At 38.9% G+C, this 18,207-nt stretch overlaps 1 protein-coding gene across 9 annotated transcripts in view; it reads left to right on the plus strand.

Moving 5' to 3' along the window:
* CTNND2 (catenin delta 2) overlaps nucleotides 1–18,207 on the plus strand; it is a 623,732-nt gene that overhangs the window by 468,277 nt on the left and 137,248 nt on the right. For all 9 annotated transcript variants that reach the window (XM_067467540.1, XM_067467541.1, XM_067467543.1 and 6 more), the window contains one exon: nucleotides 3,810–3,942. In XM_067467540.1, the coding sequence (XP_067323641.1) occupies nucleotides 3,810–3,942 (133 nt within the window). The remainder of the gene's footprint in view (nucleotides 1–3,809; nucleotides 3,943–18,207) is intronic.

Below are 18,207 nucleotides of genomic sequence, written 5' to 3' on the forward strand. Positions count from 1 at the left end.
TGTGGGGAGTCAAAATAGTTATTTCATTTCATTTTAAACCACTACTTTCTGCAGCTTAATGAAAATTTGCCAAGCATATTAAACTTGTGCAAGTATATTAAACCGCATATTGAAGTAGAATGCATTGAGCCATTTGAAAGCTCCCTAGTATGGTGAAACAACTAGAGCAGTGATGGGAGAAATTTTCCTGAGGGATAGATTATCTTTGGAAGCAATGTACTGAGGAATGTGTATCAGTAATTGGCAAGCCCAAAGCAGTCAAAAGAACATCTTCCTTTCTCTCTCTTTCTCTCGTTTTGTTTTGTTTTGTTTTTTTGTTTTGCCAATCACCTTCTTTTTCTCTATGTCTTTCTGACAGCTACCACCTTTTCTTTCTATATTTTTGGCAATTTTTTTTTTTTACCAAACTCTCCTTTCCCTTTTTCATCTAGAGGTCCCTCAGGAGATAAAGAGGTCATTGTTATCAGAGGTCACAGCTGGCTACTCACAAAGGGTTTTTCAAATAGGGCCCAGGGCTTCATCCTGCCAGTTTCTTGATGTGAATGTTGGAGTTCAATATGTAGAAAACAGTTAAATGTAAACATGTGGCCACAAAGAGCACTGGAGTGTCAATCTGAATGCTTTCAAAGTTATCTTCACAGTACTAGGGAGAAGGGTGTTAGAGGGAAAGTTGGAGAGCAGATGTGATACATTGAAAGGTGGAAAACCTGGCTCAGGTGTTCCATTTGATTGTTAAGGCCCTTGTGACAAAGGGGTTGAAAACACTATCCTTGCCTCTCTGTATCACCATTTCCATTGACATCTGCATTTGAAGAGCAATGGTCTGAGAAAAAACTTCTTGTATTATTTGAGGCTGTCTATAAGTTGAGATTGCTTTGAAATAAAACTAAACTGGCTGCATGTTTGTCCTGATCATTTTCAATGAAGTGTTCATTTACCCCATTTGAGAAAATGTAGATGTACCCTAGTTTATGAAATACATGTTAGTCATGTAGTAGAAACATGCAAGATTCCATTCACTAAAACACACTTGTAATGAAATCCACAAGAGTGTTTGCTTTTCAGTGTGTGATGTTACATAGTATTTTAATTTCAGATCACTTAGTGAGGAAGATAATCTATAGAGCAGAGCATTCCAAACTATTTGTTCATGTTCAGCTGCGGTGTATTAGTGTATTGTACAAATGTAAAGAGAAATGGCTAAACTCTTGGAAATGTATATTATCTTACAAATTATACATTTAAATATATATATAAATGAAAGGTTTTCATGAGATATATTGTTTCCCCAAACATTTCATTACTACAATTTATGTATGTGTCCTTTTCTCTTATAAGGGGTTAGCTTAATCTCTAGTTTCCTAGTAAACCAGAGATTACACCATGTTGTGACGTTAAATGATGCATGTTTAAAAAGTCTGTCACCAATACGAAATATTTTGAAAGCTCTGCTATAGAGGATTCAAATAAACCCATATCTTGGCCTCATAAACTAAGATATGCATATGTTACTAAGATATGTAGAAGCAGTATGCAAAGCCCACTCCCTACCACCTTGTTCAAAGAAAAACTAAACAAGGAACTTCAGTTAACTGTGTGCAAGCCACCTATACTCAATTGTTTGCAAACAAGACAGGGCTGTAAGCTAGCTTTCAACAATGGTGTAATAGACAGGACTATATTCTGCTCTTTTCTAGGGGCACATCAGTTCTGTGGCAGCTGAATACTACACAGAGTTGATCCATGTTAAGGCAGGTCAAAGTTACTTAATGTGGCCTTGAGCCACATTAACCAAAGTATCATGTTGTTCTGAATTATTTCCCAGGATACTGGGCAATCCATGAGTTTGGGCTCATGTAAACAGTTGGGCCAGTTAAAAACACGGAACTAGCTACAGGTGTTTACACTGCCATTCCATGTTCTCCAGGCTTGGGTGGCCCAGGAACATGGGATTTCCCAGATTCAGATGGCCCAGGAACATGAGATGGCACTCCCATCCCGTTCTTGTTCTCCATTGTGGCAGAGTGGGTATTGTCAGTTAAATAAACATTCAGTCCACTGAAAGAGAAATGGTTGTAGAGTTGGTCAACTAGATGGAAGGTGGCTAGAGAAAGATTAAGAATTGATATCAAGGTATCTGAGTGTATTGTTATGTATTCAAAAGAAGCTTGGAATTAAAACTCTTTCCTGTTGTTTGAATCACTACTTGAACTTCTTTATGCAAAGGACCTCTTGGCCATGTAAACCTATCAAGTTTATGTCCCATTAGATAAACGTGGCATTGTTCCCAAGGAAAGGTTCTTCTGTAGTCCTGTCTCACATAGCTTGAAACCATCTTAACTTCTTCAGCAGGATTTTAAATATATTTCTGGTTTGCGTGTAATTGTAACTTGAATTTAACTACAGCTTCATGGTTAGCCTTTTTTGCTTCCATTAAATGAGATTAAGATAGGAAAATGCATTCATATTGCTGTGGTAAATATACTCGCTAGTACCTTTGAGATTAGCTTTACATTTTTGTTGGGGTTGAAGAGAATTGGAGAGAGAGGGAAAGAAATCCAGGTTAGTAACATCAAAGATTATTCAGCTATAAAATCAAGATTAAATTTCATGTCTCGTAACACCATCAAAATAGAATAGCATTTATTGACCTGATGAGTCGCTATAACATTACCATTTAATGATCTCTTATTTCTAAGAGATTCTCAATTTTAGTGGCTTAGTTTGATTTAGCAGAAGCCTTGTGTATGAATTCATTTTAAAGAACTATGTAATTGTGTTGTACCCCAAGTGTCAAAGATATTTTACAATGAATGAATCCATAGCCATCTGTTCCCATGTATTGTCTCTCCCATCATTACTTGTATTGTCTCTCCCATCACTACTCCTCTTCCATCCATCATAGAAATGTCAACATGCACTTGAGGCATTTCTTTCTGTACATCAGCCGCATATTTTATTTAGTCTTACTGACTATATCTAAATGCAGTTGGTCACTTTACTCATGCACTATAAGACCGTGATCATTTTGTCAAAGTGCAAAAACACAATGCTAGTTTTCTCTATGAAATCTGTAAGAAGGAGAGGTATAATATAATGAAGATTTGGGGGCGGGGGGAGGAGCAGTGGATTCTTGGAACAAATTCAGATGCATATAATATGGAGAGATAGTTGTTGCAATTATATCCTGGTTAATTCTTCCAAATGGAATCCTTCCCATGACATAGTTTCCTGTAAGTTGCATAAGTCCAACCTGATAGAGAGAGTGGACAAGAGGATTTTGCATGCTTGCAGACATCATGTGAACCTCAAAGACAAACTAGAAACTGCTCTTTGTTGCAGCACTGTGGGTACACCAGGTGATGTTCCCTTCTTAGTTTGCGTTCTAGGTGTACTTCTCTCCCACTTCCCATCCCCACCAACACCCCAAATCTGCCACTTGGACTGATTTTATTCAGTGTTGGTGAAAAGCATGTCTGTGCATATTGGCTGTGTTTTCATACATGTCGTTTCTTAAACTTTATCAGGGCTTCCTATAGTGCATTTCATTTCTATTATTTTAGAATAATAGAATGTTGAGAAAATGAATCAAGCGAAAGCTACCTTCCCACAATGTTTAAGCACTCATTCTGGAAATTATGGGGAGTTCTTTTTTGCATTCATTCTTGGAGTAATTATAGTAAAAAAAAATCCCCCCCCCCTGTTTTTCATTGGTTTAGTCCATGAAATCTTTAGTGCCTCAACCATAGAAGACTTGCTATCATTATTAGGTTCAATGCTAAATTTTTCTCTTGTTTCTTTGCATACAGAGAATTTGGATGGAGAGATCCAGAACTTCCAGAGGTTATCCAGATGTTACAGCATCAATTCCCCTCAGTACAATCCAATGCCGCTGCCTATTTACAGCATCTCTGCTTTGGAGACAATAAAATAAAATCTGAGGTAGGATAAACTGGTTTGTTGAACTAATCTTTCCTTCCCTCCCCTATTCATCCCCTCTTCTCCCCTTTTTACTTACATTCTGCAGTTTTTTAAAAAAAAAAATCTGAGATTTCTTCATCTTTATCAAGAGGAAACCCAAAACAGTCCACTTTTCATTCTTAGCTGAGGCTTGGATTGCTTTGATTATGGAGCATACTTGGTTTTGAGAACTGTAAGGAAATTTTCTAGGTCACATCAGAATATGTACTAAATTTCTGGTTGTAAACCTGCCTTAGCCATTTTTATATTGCTTTGCGTAAAGTTTTTAATTATAGCTAGCTCATTAAGATAGATAAAATAGTAATCCCAGAAATATCAGACTCAGGCAGTAAAGTAATCATTGGCTTTTTAGGTGGACAATAATTGTTTTTTGTCTGTTTGTTCTTTTCTAACTCCCCACAATAAGGTATTTCTACTAGAATTGCAGTATGGCATTTTTTTCACATTTGTTGAGAAAGGAAGGGTGTGGCTCCTGGAAATGCAGTAACATGAATTAGTGGAATGGACCCATTTCTTTCATCAGTTCCATAACTCTATAAATGTCCTGCAACAGATTAACAGTACCTTTCTGTTTCATGCACTTGATCTTTGTCTCTGTTATACCTTGTGTGTGAGCATTGACTCAAAACCAGGTTCATCTAAACCTGACATGTAAACTCTTTTTGCTAGAGTTACTCATCTATTTTAGCCAATATTTACCATATCTTTTAACTATCATATAGTTTTTAAAATCAGGTGACTCCTTGTGGAATTTGATCAAGGTTTGACCATACATTTTTGTCTTTTGACTGTTTTTATACACAGTGTTAGCTTGAAATTTGATGAAAGACTGTTGTCATATCTTCTTCCATAGAGGTGCGTGGAGGCTTGGCCATGCTTGCTCTCCATATCTATCCTCAGTGGGACAGCTTAAAAAATGTGATTTCTGATATGATGTGATAACAGAAATTGCAGCAGGTTTACATCTTATATGCTCTAAGGTTTATGCTTATTAATCTATCTGATGTGGAAGATTTACTGGGGTTTTCCACCAGTGTAACATTTGTGCCCATTGACTACAACTGTTCCTTTCTTTCCTGGTAATACTACATGAACCAGCAGCCAATAGCATGGGGATTGGTGCCAGGCCATGTATCACTAAATAGAAAAGCACTGCTGTACATCAGCCACAATTCTTTGATGTTATTCCTATCTGCAAGGATGATCTGAAAAAGGGAGTAGGAATAAAGGGGAAATCCTGGAAGTAGTTTCCCATGTATACCACAGAAAGGTCATCCAAATATTAGGAAGTTTAAAAAGGAGCATTGTGATTTTCTTTTAGAATTCTTTACTGTATTTCAAACAGGCTGTTCTTCCTTATTTCCGATCCAAGTATAATTTAGCAGAATATTTATTTTCAGCTAAAATGTCCATATTTCTGTTGCCTTCCTACTACATTGTTATTATTATGTTTATTTATACCCCACCTTTTCTCTCCACAAGGAGACTCAAATTTCTCTCTTATCACTTCCCACTTACACTTTTCTAAAATTATTAAATCAACTGTTCATTGTTTCCTGGGTCTACTGAGAAATGAGGAATGCCATTTAGTCACTGTGCTTCTACAGCTCAGTTCCATTCAAATTGGATTGTTGGTTCTTTGGCAGCAGGCGAGTGCACCAATATATTTTTGTTAATTTTCCCATTAGCTTCAAAAATTCCTTTAGGGTTCTAGTCATTGCTGACCAGACTAGACTACATATTTTCTTCACAATGATCATGATTATCTGTCTTTTTAGTACACTTAGGTTTTTGGATATATATATATACAATGGTTACATAGTTTTCAAAGTTTTCTTTCCTGTACTTTCAGAATATTTTCTTAATTTCGTCCTACAGTTCTGTTGAGCCAGTAATTGTGAACTTGTTTGAATATATTTTGCCATTCTTTGACTACTGTGATATGTATTCATTTTGCTTCTCAGGTAACCTGAACTATATTTGACTACTGTGATATGCATTCATTTTGCTTCTCAGGTAACCTGAACTATATTAGAACAGAACCACATTTCTGACTATGGCAACCTCAAGTCAAACCTATCATGGGATTTTCATGGCTTTCCCCTTGTAGGTGAAAGAGTGAGCCTTGTCCAAGATTACTCAATGGGTTTTTAGGGCTGAGTGGTGATTCAAACCCTGGTCCCTATAGTCTTACTCTAATGCTCAAACCACAACATCATGCTGACTCTACCCTACTGAGAGCAAAGGGTGTACCTGATCCTATATTTTCCCAAAATGTTTATTTAGTTGCTTTATACAATTTGCAGTAAACTATTTCTCTAGAACAGAGGTGGGTTTGCGGGTCAGAGAGGTAAAAACAAAGTTACATTTTTCTTCATAATTTATATTTATTATTTTATTTATTTCCTATGTTTATACCCCGCCCTTCTCACACACACCCCCGGGGGGGGGGGCGCTCTGGGTGGCCTCACAGAAGCACCATGCGATGCCAGCATCATAAAACATTCAACAATACATTAAAATATTAAAACAATAATTCAAACAGTGATTCAATAATTGAATCCTTAAAACAATGATTCAATAATTGAAAACAATGATTCAAAGTAATGTGTGCAGTTGATACAACTCACAGAAACTCTTTTGCACTTTGAAAGGTATTATTTTCAGTTTCCCAATAAGTAAGACTGTGTTCATATTCTCCTCATCCTATGAACAAAGAGGAGAACAGTAGTTTGAATACATTGCCCCTTTTCAATGAGATGTTTTGCTGGCAAGTTAAATTCTCAAATGTCAATGTATTGAAAGGACATTTGGCAGAGATGAGGATTTTGTTCTGGACAGGTGCCTCAAGCTGGTTGCTTAGGTGTCAGAAACTATTCCTATATTCTCAAATCACGTGTGCTTGTGTTTGGTTTTGTTGATTTCATCTGGAAAGATTTTAATGTTTCCTTTCCAATTCTTGTAAAGGGTGCACAAATCATTCAAGTGAACTAAATGGCTACAATGAAGAGTGACTGTATAAGAAGATCCAAATTATTTTTTTTTCCTTTTTCCCCCTTTGCTTAAATTCTGTCAGTAGCTTTCCAAATAAAAAAATCCTTTGTAGACAGGACCTCACTCTCCTTTCTGGGACCTAGTCCCATGTCTCACACCAGCTGTGTTTATTAATCTGTCCATTTATGTTTTCCGATGTGTAGATGGAGGAATAGAGCCAGAGTAAGATCCAAAAGCAGAGTGCATTGTATGATCTCATTCACTGCCCTGTATAGACCTTTTCCAAGTTGGAATAGACCCATGGCCAAAACTGAATCCATGCCAGTTTAAAAGTTCTGATTTACTTCACTCTACTTCAGACAACCTATACTTTCATGCTACTTTGGCTATTGAGTTAAGAAATAATACAAGGTATCATTTATTGTCACATTTGTATCCTGCCCTACCCTTTCTCTAAAAGGATGCATCTACACAGGAGACTTAGTGAAGTTTGACACCACTTTAACTGTCATGGCTCAATACTATGAAACCTTAGCAGTTGTAGTTTTATAAAGCTGGTGCCTCACCAAACAACAACTCCATTATTCCATAGCATTGGGCCATGGCAGTTAAAGAAGTGTCAAACTGCATTAACACTACAGTATGGATGCCCCTCATAAGAGGATATGTTTCAGTTTTCCCATATTGTTCAAACCAGCTTTATGAGGTAGGTTAAATGTAGTGGCATACAAGATCCTTGCCTACCTGACTTCTCTAGTAAGAATCCAACATTGATTTTTATTACCATAATATATACATAACCACTCTTTCAGAGAGCTAGTGCAATGTAGTGGTTTGAGTCGAACTCTGAAAGAGCAAGGTTCAAATCCCTGCTCACCATATATACCCACTAGATAGCCTTGGGCAAATTACATTCTCTCAGCCTTAGAGAAATATAATGGCAAACCTCCTGTGGATACACTTGGCCAAGAAAACCCCATTATAAGGTTGCCATATGTCACAATAAACATGAAGGCATATAGCAACAGCAACTACTCTTTCACCATATTAATTAAGCAGTAGTGTAATTAATCAGCTCACATTTAGCCAGTTGCTCAGAAGCATGCCCTTAATTGTGAGTAATCACTCTGGTTAAACACAAAAGCCACTGTAGTTACTAGTCTACTGAATGAAATTCATTATTGGTCTAAACTTGGCCCAAAAGTCAGGCTAAAATGTGTGCCAGCCCATCCAGCTGAGTTTGATTTTATTTCTTTTGATGTCACTAATACAACCTAAAAATAAACATAATACTGTTTTTGGATAATTAAGCCATCAGACGATGATGGGGAGACTGAAGACTAGGCTGTTATTAGGGACCTTGGTACAAAAAGTACTGTGATTAAAAATAGATCTGGAAGGGGAGTCTTACTAGTGAGCTTTCTCATTAGACAAAAGATTATTTTTAATACCCGTTAAGTTTAAGAGGGGGAAATATCACGCACAACACAACATCATTTGCATGTAAATCAGTACAGATTAAGCATCCATTATTCAGAATTCTGAAATTTGAAATACTCCAAAATTGAAAATTGTTCACATGGGTAGTTGAAGAGGTGACACCTTTTCTGGTGGTTTACTGCACACGATTTTTTGTTTCATGCACAACATTATTAAAAATGTATGAAATTACCTTCAGGCAATGTCTATAAGGTGTATATGAAACATAAATGAATGTGATGTTTAGACTTGGGTTCCATCTCCCAAGATACCTCATTATATACATATATGCAAATGTAGGTATTCCAAAAATGAAGGTTTCTCCTCTCCCTAGTATGTTCCTGCTGAGTTCTTACAATACATTACAGAATTGGTGAGTTGTAGTCAACTTCTTCAAGATCTGGATATATGTAAAATCCACCTCAGATTCCTGCAATATATCTTCTCTGCCCATCACTAACTTGGTACATTGTGCAGAAATTAGTTTAAGAAAAACTGAGTTTTGCATAATATGATACACCTATAAACAGTGTTTGTGATGAAAACACCATAAGAGGATTTTCAGCTGGGGTTTTCAGTCTTATAAGAAAGTGTGTGGTGTAATGATGTTAAGGAAGAGTTACTTAAATTAAGAAGGTGAAAATCGAGGAAGAAAATTTCCTCTGCCACAGTAGAGATGATGGTGTGGTGGACTAAACAAGCATTTTCAAAAATTTGACAGATACACTTCTCGAATTGTTTTTGTTAAACAGAGAGTTCATTCTTCTGAAGCAATTTCTCGTCATTTTAAAGACAGTTGACTTCTTTGTTTGAGTTCAGCCTATAGAGGAATTGACTTGTGCTATTTCTCATGCCAACATCATTTTGTTCTGATGGGAAAATGGCAGCCTGCCATCAGTGGCAATGATACAACAGGTCACAAAGGGTTTTGGCATCAGTGACTCCTGCCTGTATGCTGGGAAATTAATTTCACCCATGAAAGCCACAGTGGCAGCAGAGTGGATAAGGATGTGAAATAAGGGAGCAGTGACTAGTGAACTATCCCTCTCATTTCTTTGTTTGCCTTCCATCCTAAGGAGACCCTTCTCTAAATGGGAGTCTCGCTTTCATTCACTTCACACATCTTTGCTCATGATTTCACCCTAGAAATAACTAAAGTGGATGTGTGGAAGGAAACTGGTAGCATTTTCCCCTACTCCTTTATTGTCTGAAATAGGACTTCTAATGGTTTGACTGTGGCAGGCCAGGACAACTTGTGACCCTTCAAGCCAGTGCTACACATCAACAGTATATGATATGCCAGGGACTTGTTAATTCCTATTTCTTTATCGTCATGGGCATGCATCAAAGAACCACAAACAAAGAAGTGGGTTGTGTTCACCTTGAACAATTGTCCACTTGATCCCTTTCAAAACATTTTTATTACTATGTTGATTGAACTTCAGTTATGCTTTAGATGCCCTTCTGAGGATGTGTAAACACCACCATTGGCTTTCCATGGAATGAGAGGAATGTACATTTATATTTCAGCACATATTTGTATAAAATTTCCAATCCATACATTGGATTCCATATGAAACTGAGAGCTCTCTAGACTCATACATCCAAAAAGGTGTCTCAAGTTCTTTTTCCTGGCATCACATGTTAGTAACAAAGGAGAGAGGAGAATTCCGTTTTCACAAGATGTGTAATGGCACAAACATACAGAGGAATCTCTACTTAAAAGCAGTTGCTTGGCCCAATATGCCTTGACATAAGAGCATCATTTTTTAGTTAAGATCTAGAGCCTCGTGCAAGAGTGTAGGGATTTGGGGTTTCAAGGGAGGAGTCTCTGTGCCTCATGCTTTTGTCCACTTTGGGAGATTGCTGTCCACTTTGCAGAACTTTTGATTAGTTGATTTTGTGTGGTTATTATTCCTGGTATGTTTGGGCCTCGCGCAAGACTGTAGGGCTTTGGGGTTTCAAGGGAGGAGTCTCTGTGCCTCATGCTTTTGTCCACTTTGGGAAATTGCTGTCCACTTTGCAGAATCTTGGATTCGTTGATTTTGTGTGGTTATTATTCCTGGTATGTTTGGGTTCATGAAGAGAATGTCTTTGAGAGTACAAGGGAAGAAGGGAAGCTGGAATTAATACAGTATGAAGAAAATGATGCTTCAGCCTCTTCATTTGTGCTTTGTGCTTCCTTGCCACAACTTTGTGGCAAGGAAGGTTTTGCCTTTGCTGTTACACTGGCCAACACACATTTTGTTGTTTCAAATGTGCTTCCGTGGTCCAACTTCGTGCTTCTACTATTTTTAAGTTGATCTTTAATTTTTATTTTTCCATGTGATTATGCATTTATACACCATTTGTTATTTGTAAAGTAAATTTTTATTTAAAAACACATAACAAAAATGGGGGGGAAGGTGTTTCAAGGGGCCAGAATGGATTAATCGCATTTTGATTCATTTCAATGGGAAAATTTGCTTTGAGGTAAGAACATTTTGAGTTAAGAGCTCAGGTATCATTGTAGTTGTTTCTCACTGCTTCTTGTTACATTCAAAGATATCTTGGAGTGCAAGAGCTGGATGAGACATTCAAAGTTATCTAGGCCAGAAGACGTAATCAAAGATCCTACAAAACGTCCATATTATGAAGGGTGTTTTCTAGTTCCCAAGTTTCCCAGAGGACTAGAGCTTGCTGAGTACGCATTGACTATCTCTCTACATTGCTAAGTGAGTCCTTTACAGTTCCCATTGAGATGCTTCTCCCATTAAAGAGTTGATGACTCTTGCTGACCATTCAACCAAAATGAGCGTTCCTATATTCTTTCCATCTGCTGGTTGCCATATATTTGTTTTCAGACTAAGGAGCTTTTTTTTTTCCTTTCCAAGTGAAATTATCATCCAAATGCTATGTTACTATTGCAAAATTAAACAATCCCATTACCAGATGTGCTGGTTCTATCTTACATTCCTCCAAAATGACTGCCCTAAAACCTTAGCCCATAGAGCATGCTTACTTTTAATTATAATCATTATCCTAGCAGAGGTTTTTCTTTTCCTTTCACTGAAAAAAGGAGTTTTAATATCTGGAGTGTTACGATTTGTTTACATAGTGTCCCTTAAGATTTACATGTTTTCTCTCCTGTTTTGAAATTGCTTTACTATGGGGGGGGGGGGTTGGGGGGAAGATAAACTATGCAAACCATTCAACCGCTAAGGTACCTTCCTTACATTTTATCTGAAACTATATTTACATAAAGCCTCCTGTAAATGTAATATTTCCCAATCATTAGCTATGGTCTCACATGTGAGTAGAACAGCTATTCAGGGCACATCTACATGGGCCACATACCCTAATTTAGGCAAGAGGTCACTCCTGGGCATCCACATGATGCTTTCCCACCCCCATTGTGGAGTAAAGTGGTTTAATGTAGTTTTGCATTAGAACAATGCTTTGAAACATCCCCCAAACTCCAGAGAATGCCTACAATTTGTGTGTATGCATGAACAGTTGGGCCTTCATATCGCTTGTTGACTTATGGTAACCTCATTAATTTTATAGGGTTTTAAAACACAGGGTAAGGCCAGGGTCCAGTGTTTATACTATCTGTGTTTTAAACCTAGTTTGGTGTCCCTGTTCATCTCTATTTTTCTGTATGCAAACTAGGTCTTAATTTCCAAGTCATAGCATATTTCCGATATGCTACCTGTTGCTAAAATTTTCAAAATAATGGAAAAGCTTGGGATAATAGGTCTGGCAAAGTATGCTTGGATCCACATTGCATATGGCTGCAGTGTACTGGGGAAATATTCTGGATGACCTGGACTAGGAGAAAAAGGGAGGTATTCTGGCCTTGAAAAGGAAGAAGCAGAAATGCTCTGGTTTCAGTGAGGAACAGCATAGTATAGGATGCTAAATTTAGATATTTTAGAGAATGATTATATGTGTGCTTGTCATTTATATGTATGTTTGTCATTGCTATGCCTTTATCTTGCTATAAAGGCATGTTAAATATTTATCATTTTATGGGTTTGTAAATGACTTCCAGCTCATCACCCTGCCAGGTTTTTTTGAAGCCCAGTACAGTCCTGGGAGGAAAATGTGCTGAGGGAAACACCAACTGATGGCTTTAAACTGAAATTTGAGTCCATTGGCTATCAAGTCCAAGCTAGAGGATGACCACCATGGGTCCTGAGTCTGAGGCATCTATTAGCACTGGCTTCAGTCACTATGCAGCATTAGGAGTTCCCCAAAGACAGAGGTGTCAAACTTGTGTCCCTTCAGATGTTTTGAACTTCGGTTCCCAGAATTCCTGGCCATTGGACAAGTTGACTAGGGCTTCTGAACGTTGGAGTCCAAAACATCTGGAAGGTCATGAGTTTGACACCTTTTCATTAAAGGATCCAGAAGGTACAGGGTGGTAGAGGTATTTGAATGGTCCATCTAGCAACAGAGGGTCACAGGACAAAGATCTGCCCTTGAGCTGGGCAAAGGCATGTGCCTGCCCTTCACCTTTCTGCTGCCAGATGGACCATGCAAAGGGTTTGCACCATGAATCCTTTCCTGACTTCCCAAGGGTTCTAGTAATGAGTTGGTCAATTCCTGGATACAGACCCATGCATTTTGCCAAACCTACCTACAGCTACAGTCAATAAAATTCTGGCCTTTTCCATCCATTTCCACCATATCTGTGCAATTTGTTGTGTGGTGCTGCTTCCAGATGGACAGGATTATAATTGCTTAAAATGTTACCCTCCTGTGGCATATCATCATCCTAAATGTTACCCTGTCATAATTTTAAAGGGCTAAAGGTATTATATGGGAGAAGGGGAAAAGTGGTTCACGTGAGTTAGTATTAACAATGAATAACAACACTCTTTAGGGAATAAATGTTCATATGCCTTATTATGAATGTCCTGAGTCAAATTATTGTCCTAATTAAAATCCTGCCTGGATAAATCCAGTCTACTCCTCTCAGAAGAAATGCTGCTGCTGCTTAAAAATGAACTGCTGTTTTGGATCCTCTTAGCAGTAATGTCATTTAATTTCAAACCTAGAAGTAGCCATAACTTTCCTTCAGTGCTTTTCTCTGAGCAGCTCTTCTGTTCTCTGATTTAAATTCTGTTTGTTTTAATAACATCATAGACACATATTATCAGAAAATAAGTACTTGGATGGCTTTGTGTGCTGAAGCACTAACTTCCAATCTAGTTGTTGTTAGTTTTATGTATTTGTTATTTCTATTGTTCATCAACGTGTTGCATTTCTCCCAGTAATGGAACTTAGGGCAACTAACATATTTGAAACAAGAGCATTAATAAGAGTATAAGACTGAGAAAACCATTAAACCATGTATACAGTTAAAACATTCAAAGTATTAAAATCAATTCAAAAACTATATGCAAACCATATATTATGGTTCCTTATTTTTTTTATATTCTTGCTTAAGCTTTCCGTGAGCCTATATATATATATATAATATCATATGGAAAGTGGGATTAGACTCAGAGAAAGGAGGCATCAAAAATATGCAGATGACACCATATTGATTGAGCGGTATTTATCATTTTTTATTTATCAAAACATGCCGATGACACTACACACAAATGTGACATAATGGTTTAAGTGCTAAACTATGACTTTGGAGGCCAGGGTTTGAATCCCTGTTCTACCTTAGAAACCCATGGAGTGAACATGGGCAAGTCACTCTCTCATCAGCCTCAGAAGAAGGTATAAGAAAACAACTTCTGAATAAATCTTGCCAAGAAAACCCCGTTTACCTTAAGGTTGTCATATGTTGAAAATGAACAACCATATCCACCAAAATATTTCTGTTTAAATGTACCACAAAATAAGACAAAATAAATGAAACAATGCTGACTCTCCTCTGTTGAACTTTCATACACTAACAGACTCACTCCAACTGTCGTGTCAACCCACCCTTCCTTTCTCCCCCCCCCCCCCCCCGGCCTAACATACACAAAGCCAACATTTTCCCCCTCACAGAGCACTGTGATTGGTTTATAAATGTTGTTTTCTAATCAGTTCTACCATAAAAACATGGGAAAAGTTTACTAAACTGCCAAAACTTTGTTTTGGTGGGACATCCTGCAGCACATTTTGCTCTAGTTTTCAATTAATATCTCACAGAGTCACAACCAATTCAACATAGTTTATGGCAGCCACAAAAATGAAGTTTCTGGTGTATAAAAACTACTTTTAAAATAAATAAAGTGTTCCCTTACTTATTGCGGGTGTTACATTCCAGGATCACCCGCAAAAAGTGAAAATCCACAAAGTAGGGACACTATATACAGTAGAGCCCGACTTCTGCTTATCCGACACTCCGTATTATCCATCGCCACCTTTGCCGCCCTCCCTCACTCGCTCCCTCACCCTTTCCTCCATCGCTCGCTCACTCACTGGGCAGAGTCCTGGTTCTGCCACTGAGATCCATCCTGGTGAATGAGTGAGTGAGCGAGGGAAGATAGCAGCAGTAGCAGAAGCAGGAGCCTGGAAGAGGCAGCCAGGCTCCTGCTTCTGCAGCTACTTTTGCTACCCTTCTCGCTTGTTCACTCACCCACCCACCCCCTCACTTGCTACTCACCAGGCTGAGTCCTGATTCTGTGAGTGAGCAAGCAAGGGAGGGCGGGTGAGTGAGCGAGTGAGGGTGGCAAGGGCAGCAGTGGCAGCAGAAGCAGGAGCCTGGCCACCTCTTCCAGCCTCCTGCTTCTGCTGCTGCTTCTGCCTTTGCAGCCCTCCATAGTTCGCTCGCTCACTCACTCACCCTTGCTTGCTTGCTCGCTACTCACTAGGCTGGGTCCCGGTGGCAGAACCAGGACTCGACTCAGTGAGTAGTGAGTGAGCGAGGGAGGACGGGTGTGTGAGCAAGCAAGGGAGAGAGATCCACAAAGGCAGAAGCAGCGGCAGAAGCAGGAGCCTGGAAGAGGCAGCCAGGCTCCTGCTTCTGCCGCTGCTTCTGCCTTTGCATCCCAGTGGCAGAACCAGGACTCAGCCCGGTGAGTAACAAGGAAGGGAAACGGCGAGACCACAAAAAGTGAACTGCGAAGTAGCAAGGGAACACTGTACCACACAATTAAACGGAAATAACAGTTTCAAACCAGGATCAGATTTTTTTTTCAAATTTTGTTACATAGTCTAATTCATTAATTGGCCACCTTGGGTCCCTTTTTAGAAAGAAAAAGCAAGATATGAAGCAAGATAAGGGTCAAACCATCAAAAGGTTATAAAACAGCACACCATACTATTAAAATCCTATCTTAAGTCAGTTTTTAGGAAGCCTGTCAACATAAGAATATGTCAACTTACTGATGGGGAGAATGCAAGGATGGGAATGTTGACCTCTCTAGGGGGACATTTCAAGAAGTCTGGAGAAGCCATCTAGGAAGCCCTTTCCCGTCTTCGCACCAAACAAGCTTGAGAAGATGGACAGAGCGCAGGACCCTCCCCCCCCCCCCCCTGATGTTTTCAAGTTGCTTGGACCCAAGCCATATAGGGCTTTTTAGGTCATCACCAGCACTTTGAATTGTGCCCAGAAAAAGACTGTCAGTCAGTAGAGCTCTTCATTAATAAGTAGCCAGCTCAGTTAATAATCTGGCAGCAGCTCTTTGGGCCAATAGAAGTTTTCAAATACTTTCCAAAGGCAGCCCTGCACAGGGTACATTTCAGTGATATCAATGGGACTAAACTAAGCCATCTGTTACTGTAGCCAGTATGTTTATAACACATATAGTATCACATTGGATGTTAAATCACCAGGCATACATAGTACATATCAACACTTATAAACAGAGCAAAACATCACAAAAATGAGATATTTGAAGTTTTTATCATTAGATTTTTTTCCTGTTCTTTTAACAGCCACTATAGATGCACAAAAAAGTAGGAGAAAGGTTTCAGGATAGTTTGTTGCTGTGATTTAATGAATAATTACAATTCAATACACCATCATTTGGGCATCATCCCCATAAAACGTGGGCTATGTTTGCACCTGGAAAACACTCATTCACCCTGTATTTCCTGGATTCTCATGGACTCTATGTTTGCCCCTCTAGTGCCACACGTAGTAATCACATCACATGATGTAATCTTAAGTAGCCACACATGTCCCTGGGCGAAGTCACCTCAATATGAACTTGCTTGTGAAAAAGGCCTCCCATTCACACTATTGATGACCACACAGCAGTGGCCACTTTGCTTCCCCCCATTGCCATGCCCTTGAATATATATGCGAACTCATTTGAATCTTTGGCCAAAACATGGCGCAAAAGGCAGTTCTTTTTAAAATGTTTTAAGAGCCGAAAAACCAGTTGGGATGTGAATCACCATGAATCAGTATGAGGTGAGTACAGTTTTGTGTGTCCATGTAGCCAGCGTCCCAGTGGCGCTTGTTTCCGAATAACCAGCCAAAGGCTTAGGCTGTAAGCTATACTTAAACATAGTTTGTGATTTTAAGTAATTATTTATTCTCTTAATCTCTACTTCTCAACTGCAATGTTAACAAAGTAGATGTGTTAACAGAAACTTTGGTACTAGAGGAAGGAATGGAAAGATAGGTTCCAACACCACAAAAACATGTCTAACATGTTTCAGCAAAGTTTATATTCCAAACTAACATTATGCACATTATGAATTTCAATAAACAGGTTAGATAAACCTTGTATAAGTAATCAAAATCCTAGATCTTCTAGAGACCACTTAAAAGCTTTTTCCAAAATGCATCCCAGGATAATTCATTGTCTTTCAACAGCCTCCATTTTTATCATTTCCATTCTGATAGCAAGGCTTATATATCTATGCTTTTTCAGCATCCCAGGGTTGCTGCTGAATCAAGCTTATCTGCTTCACCTTTTTCTTTTGCTCTTTACATGTGGTAATGTAAAATGATCCTACAGCTAAAGTAGGATCATTTAGAGCAAGATCCCATTCTTTCTCAGGTCATCAAGCTTTATTGCCTTGCTTACTGCATACATGCTGCTGCAATCTCTAGCCCTCCATCATCATCCCTCCAATGCCAATACTGTGAACAGAACACACACAAAAACTTTCAGCTAGAGCTATGTTAATTGAGGTATGTCTGTGTGTTCATTTTGCACTGCCTCATCCTTCTGATGCATTCATTCAAACATCTGCATTTTTCTCTTTTTTTTCCCCTTAGGAAAAATAGCATACCCTACATGATTTAAAATACAGGGATAATTGTTGTTGTTCATTCGTTCAGTCGTCTCCGACTCTTCATGACCTCATGGACCAGCCCACACCAGAGCTCCCTGTCGGCCGTCACCACCCCCAGCTCCTTCAAGGTCAGTCCAGTCACTTCAAGGATGCCATCCATCCATCTTGCCCTTGGTCGGCCCCTCTTCTTTTTACCGTCCACTTTCCCCAGCATAATTGTCTTCTCTAGGCTTTGCTGTCTCCTCATGATGTGGCCAAAGTACTTCAACTTTGTCTCTAGTATCCTTCCCTCCAGTGAGCAGTCGGGCTTTATTTCCTGGAGGATGGACTGGTTGGATCTTCTCGCAGTCCAAGGCACTCTCAGCACTTTCCTCCAACACCACAGTTCAAAAGCATCTATCTTCCTTTGCTCAGCCTTCCCTAAGGTCCAGCTCTCACATCTGTAGGTTACTACAGGGAATACCATGGCTTTGACTATACGGATCTTTGTTGCCAGTGTGATGTCTCTACTCTTTACAGGGATAATACTGTACCCGTATTGTTTGTAATGAAAACTGAGAATGCATGGCAGGC

The sequence above is a fragment of the Anolis sagrei genome, chromosome 4 (assembly GCF_037176765.1).
Source record: "Anolis sagrei isolate rAnoSag1 chromosome 4, rAnoSag1.mat, whole genome shotgun sequence".
Classification (NCBI taxonomy): domain Eukaryota; kingdom Metazoa; phylum Chordata; class Lepidosauria; order Squamata; family Dactyloidae; genus Anolis; species Anolis sagrei.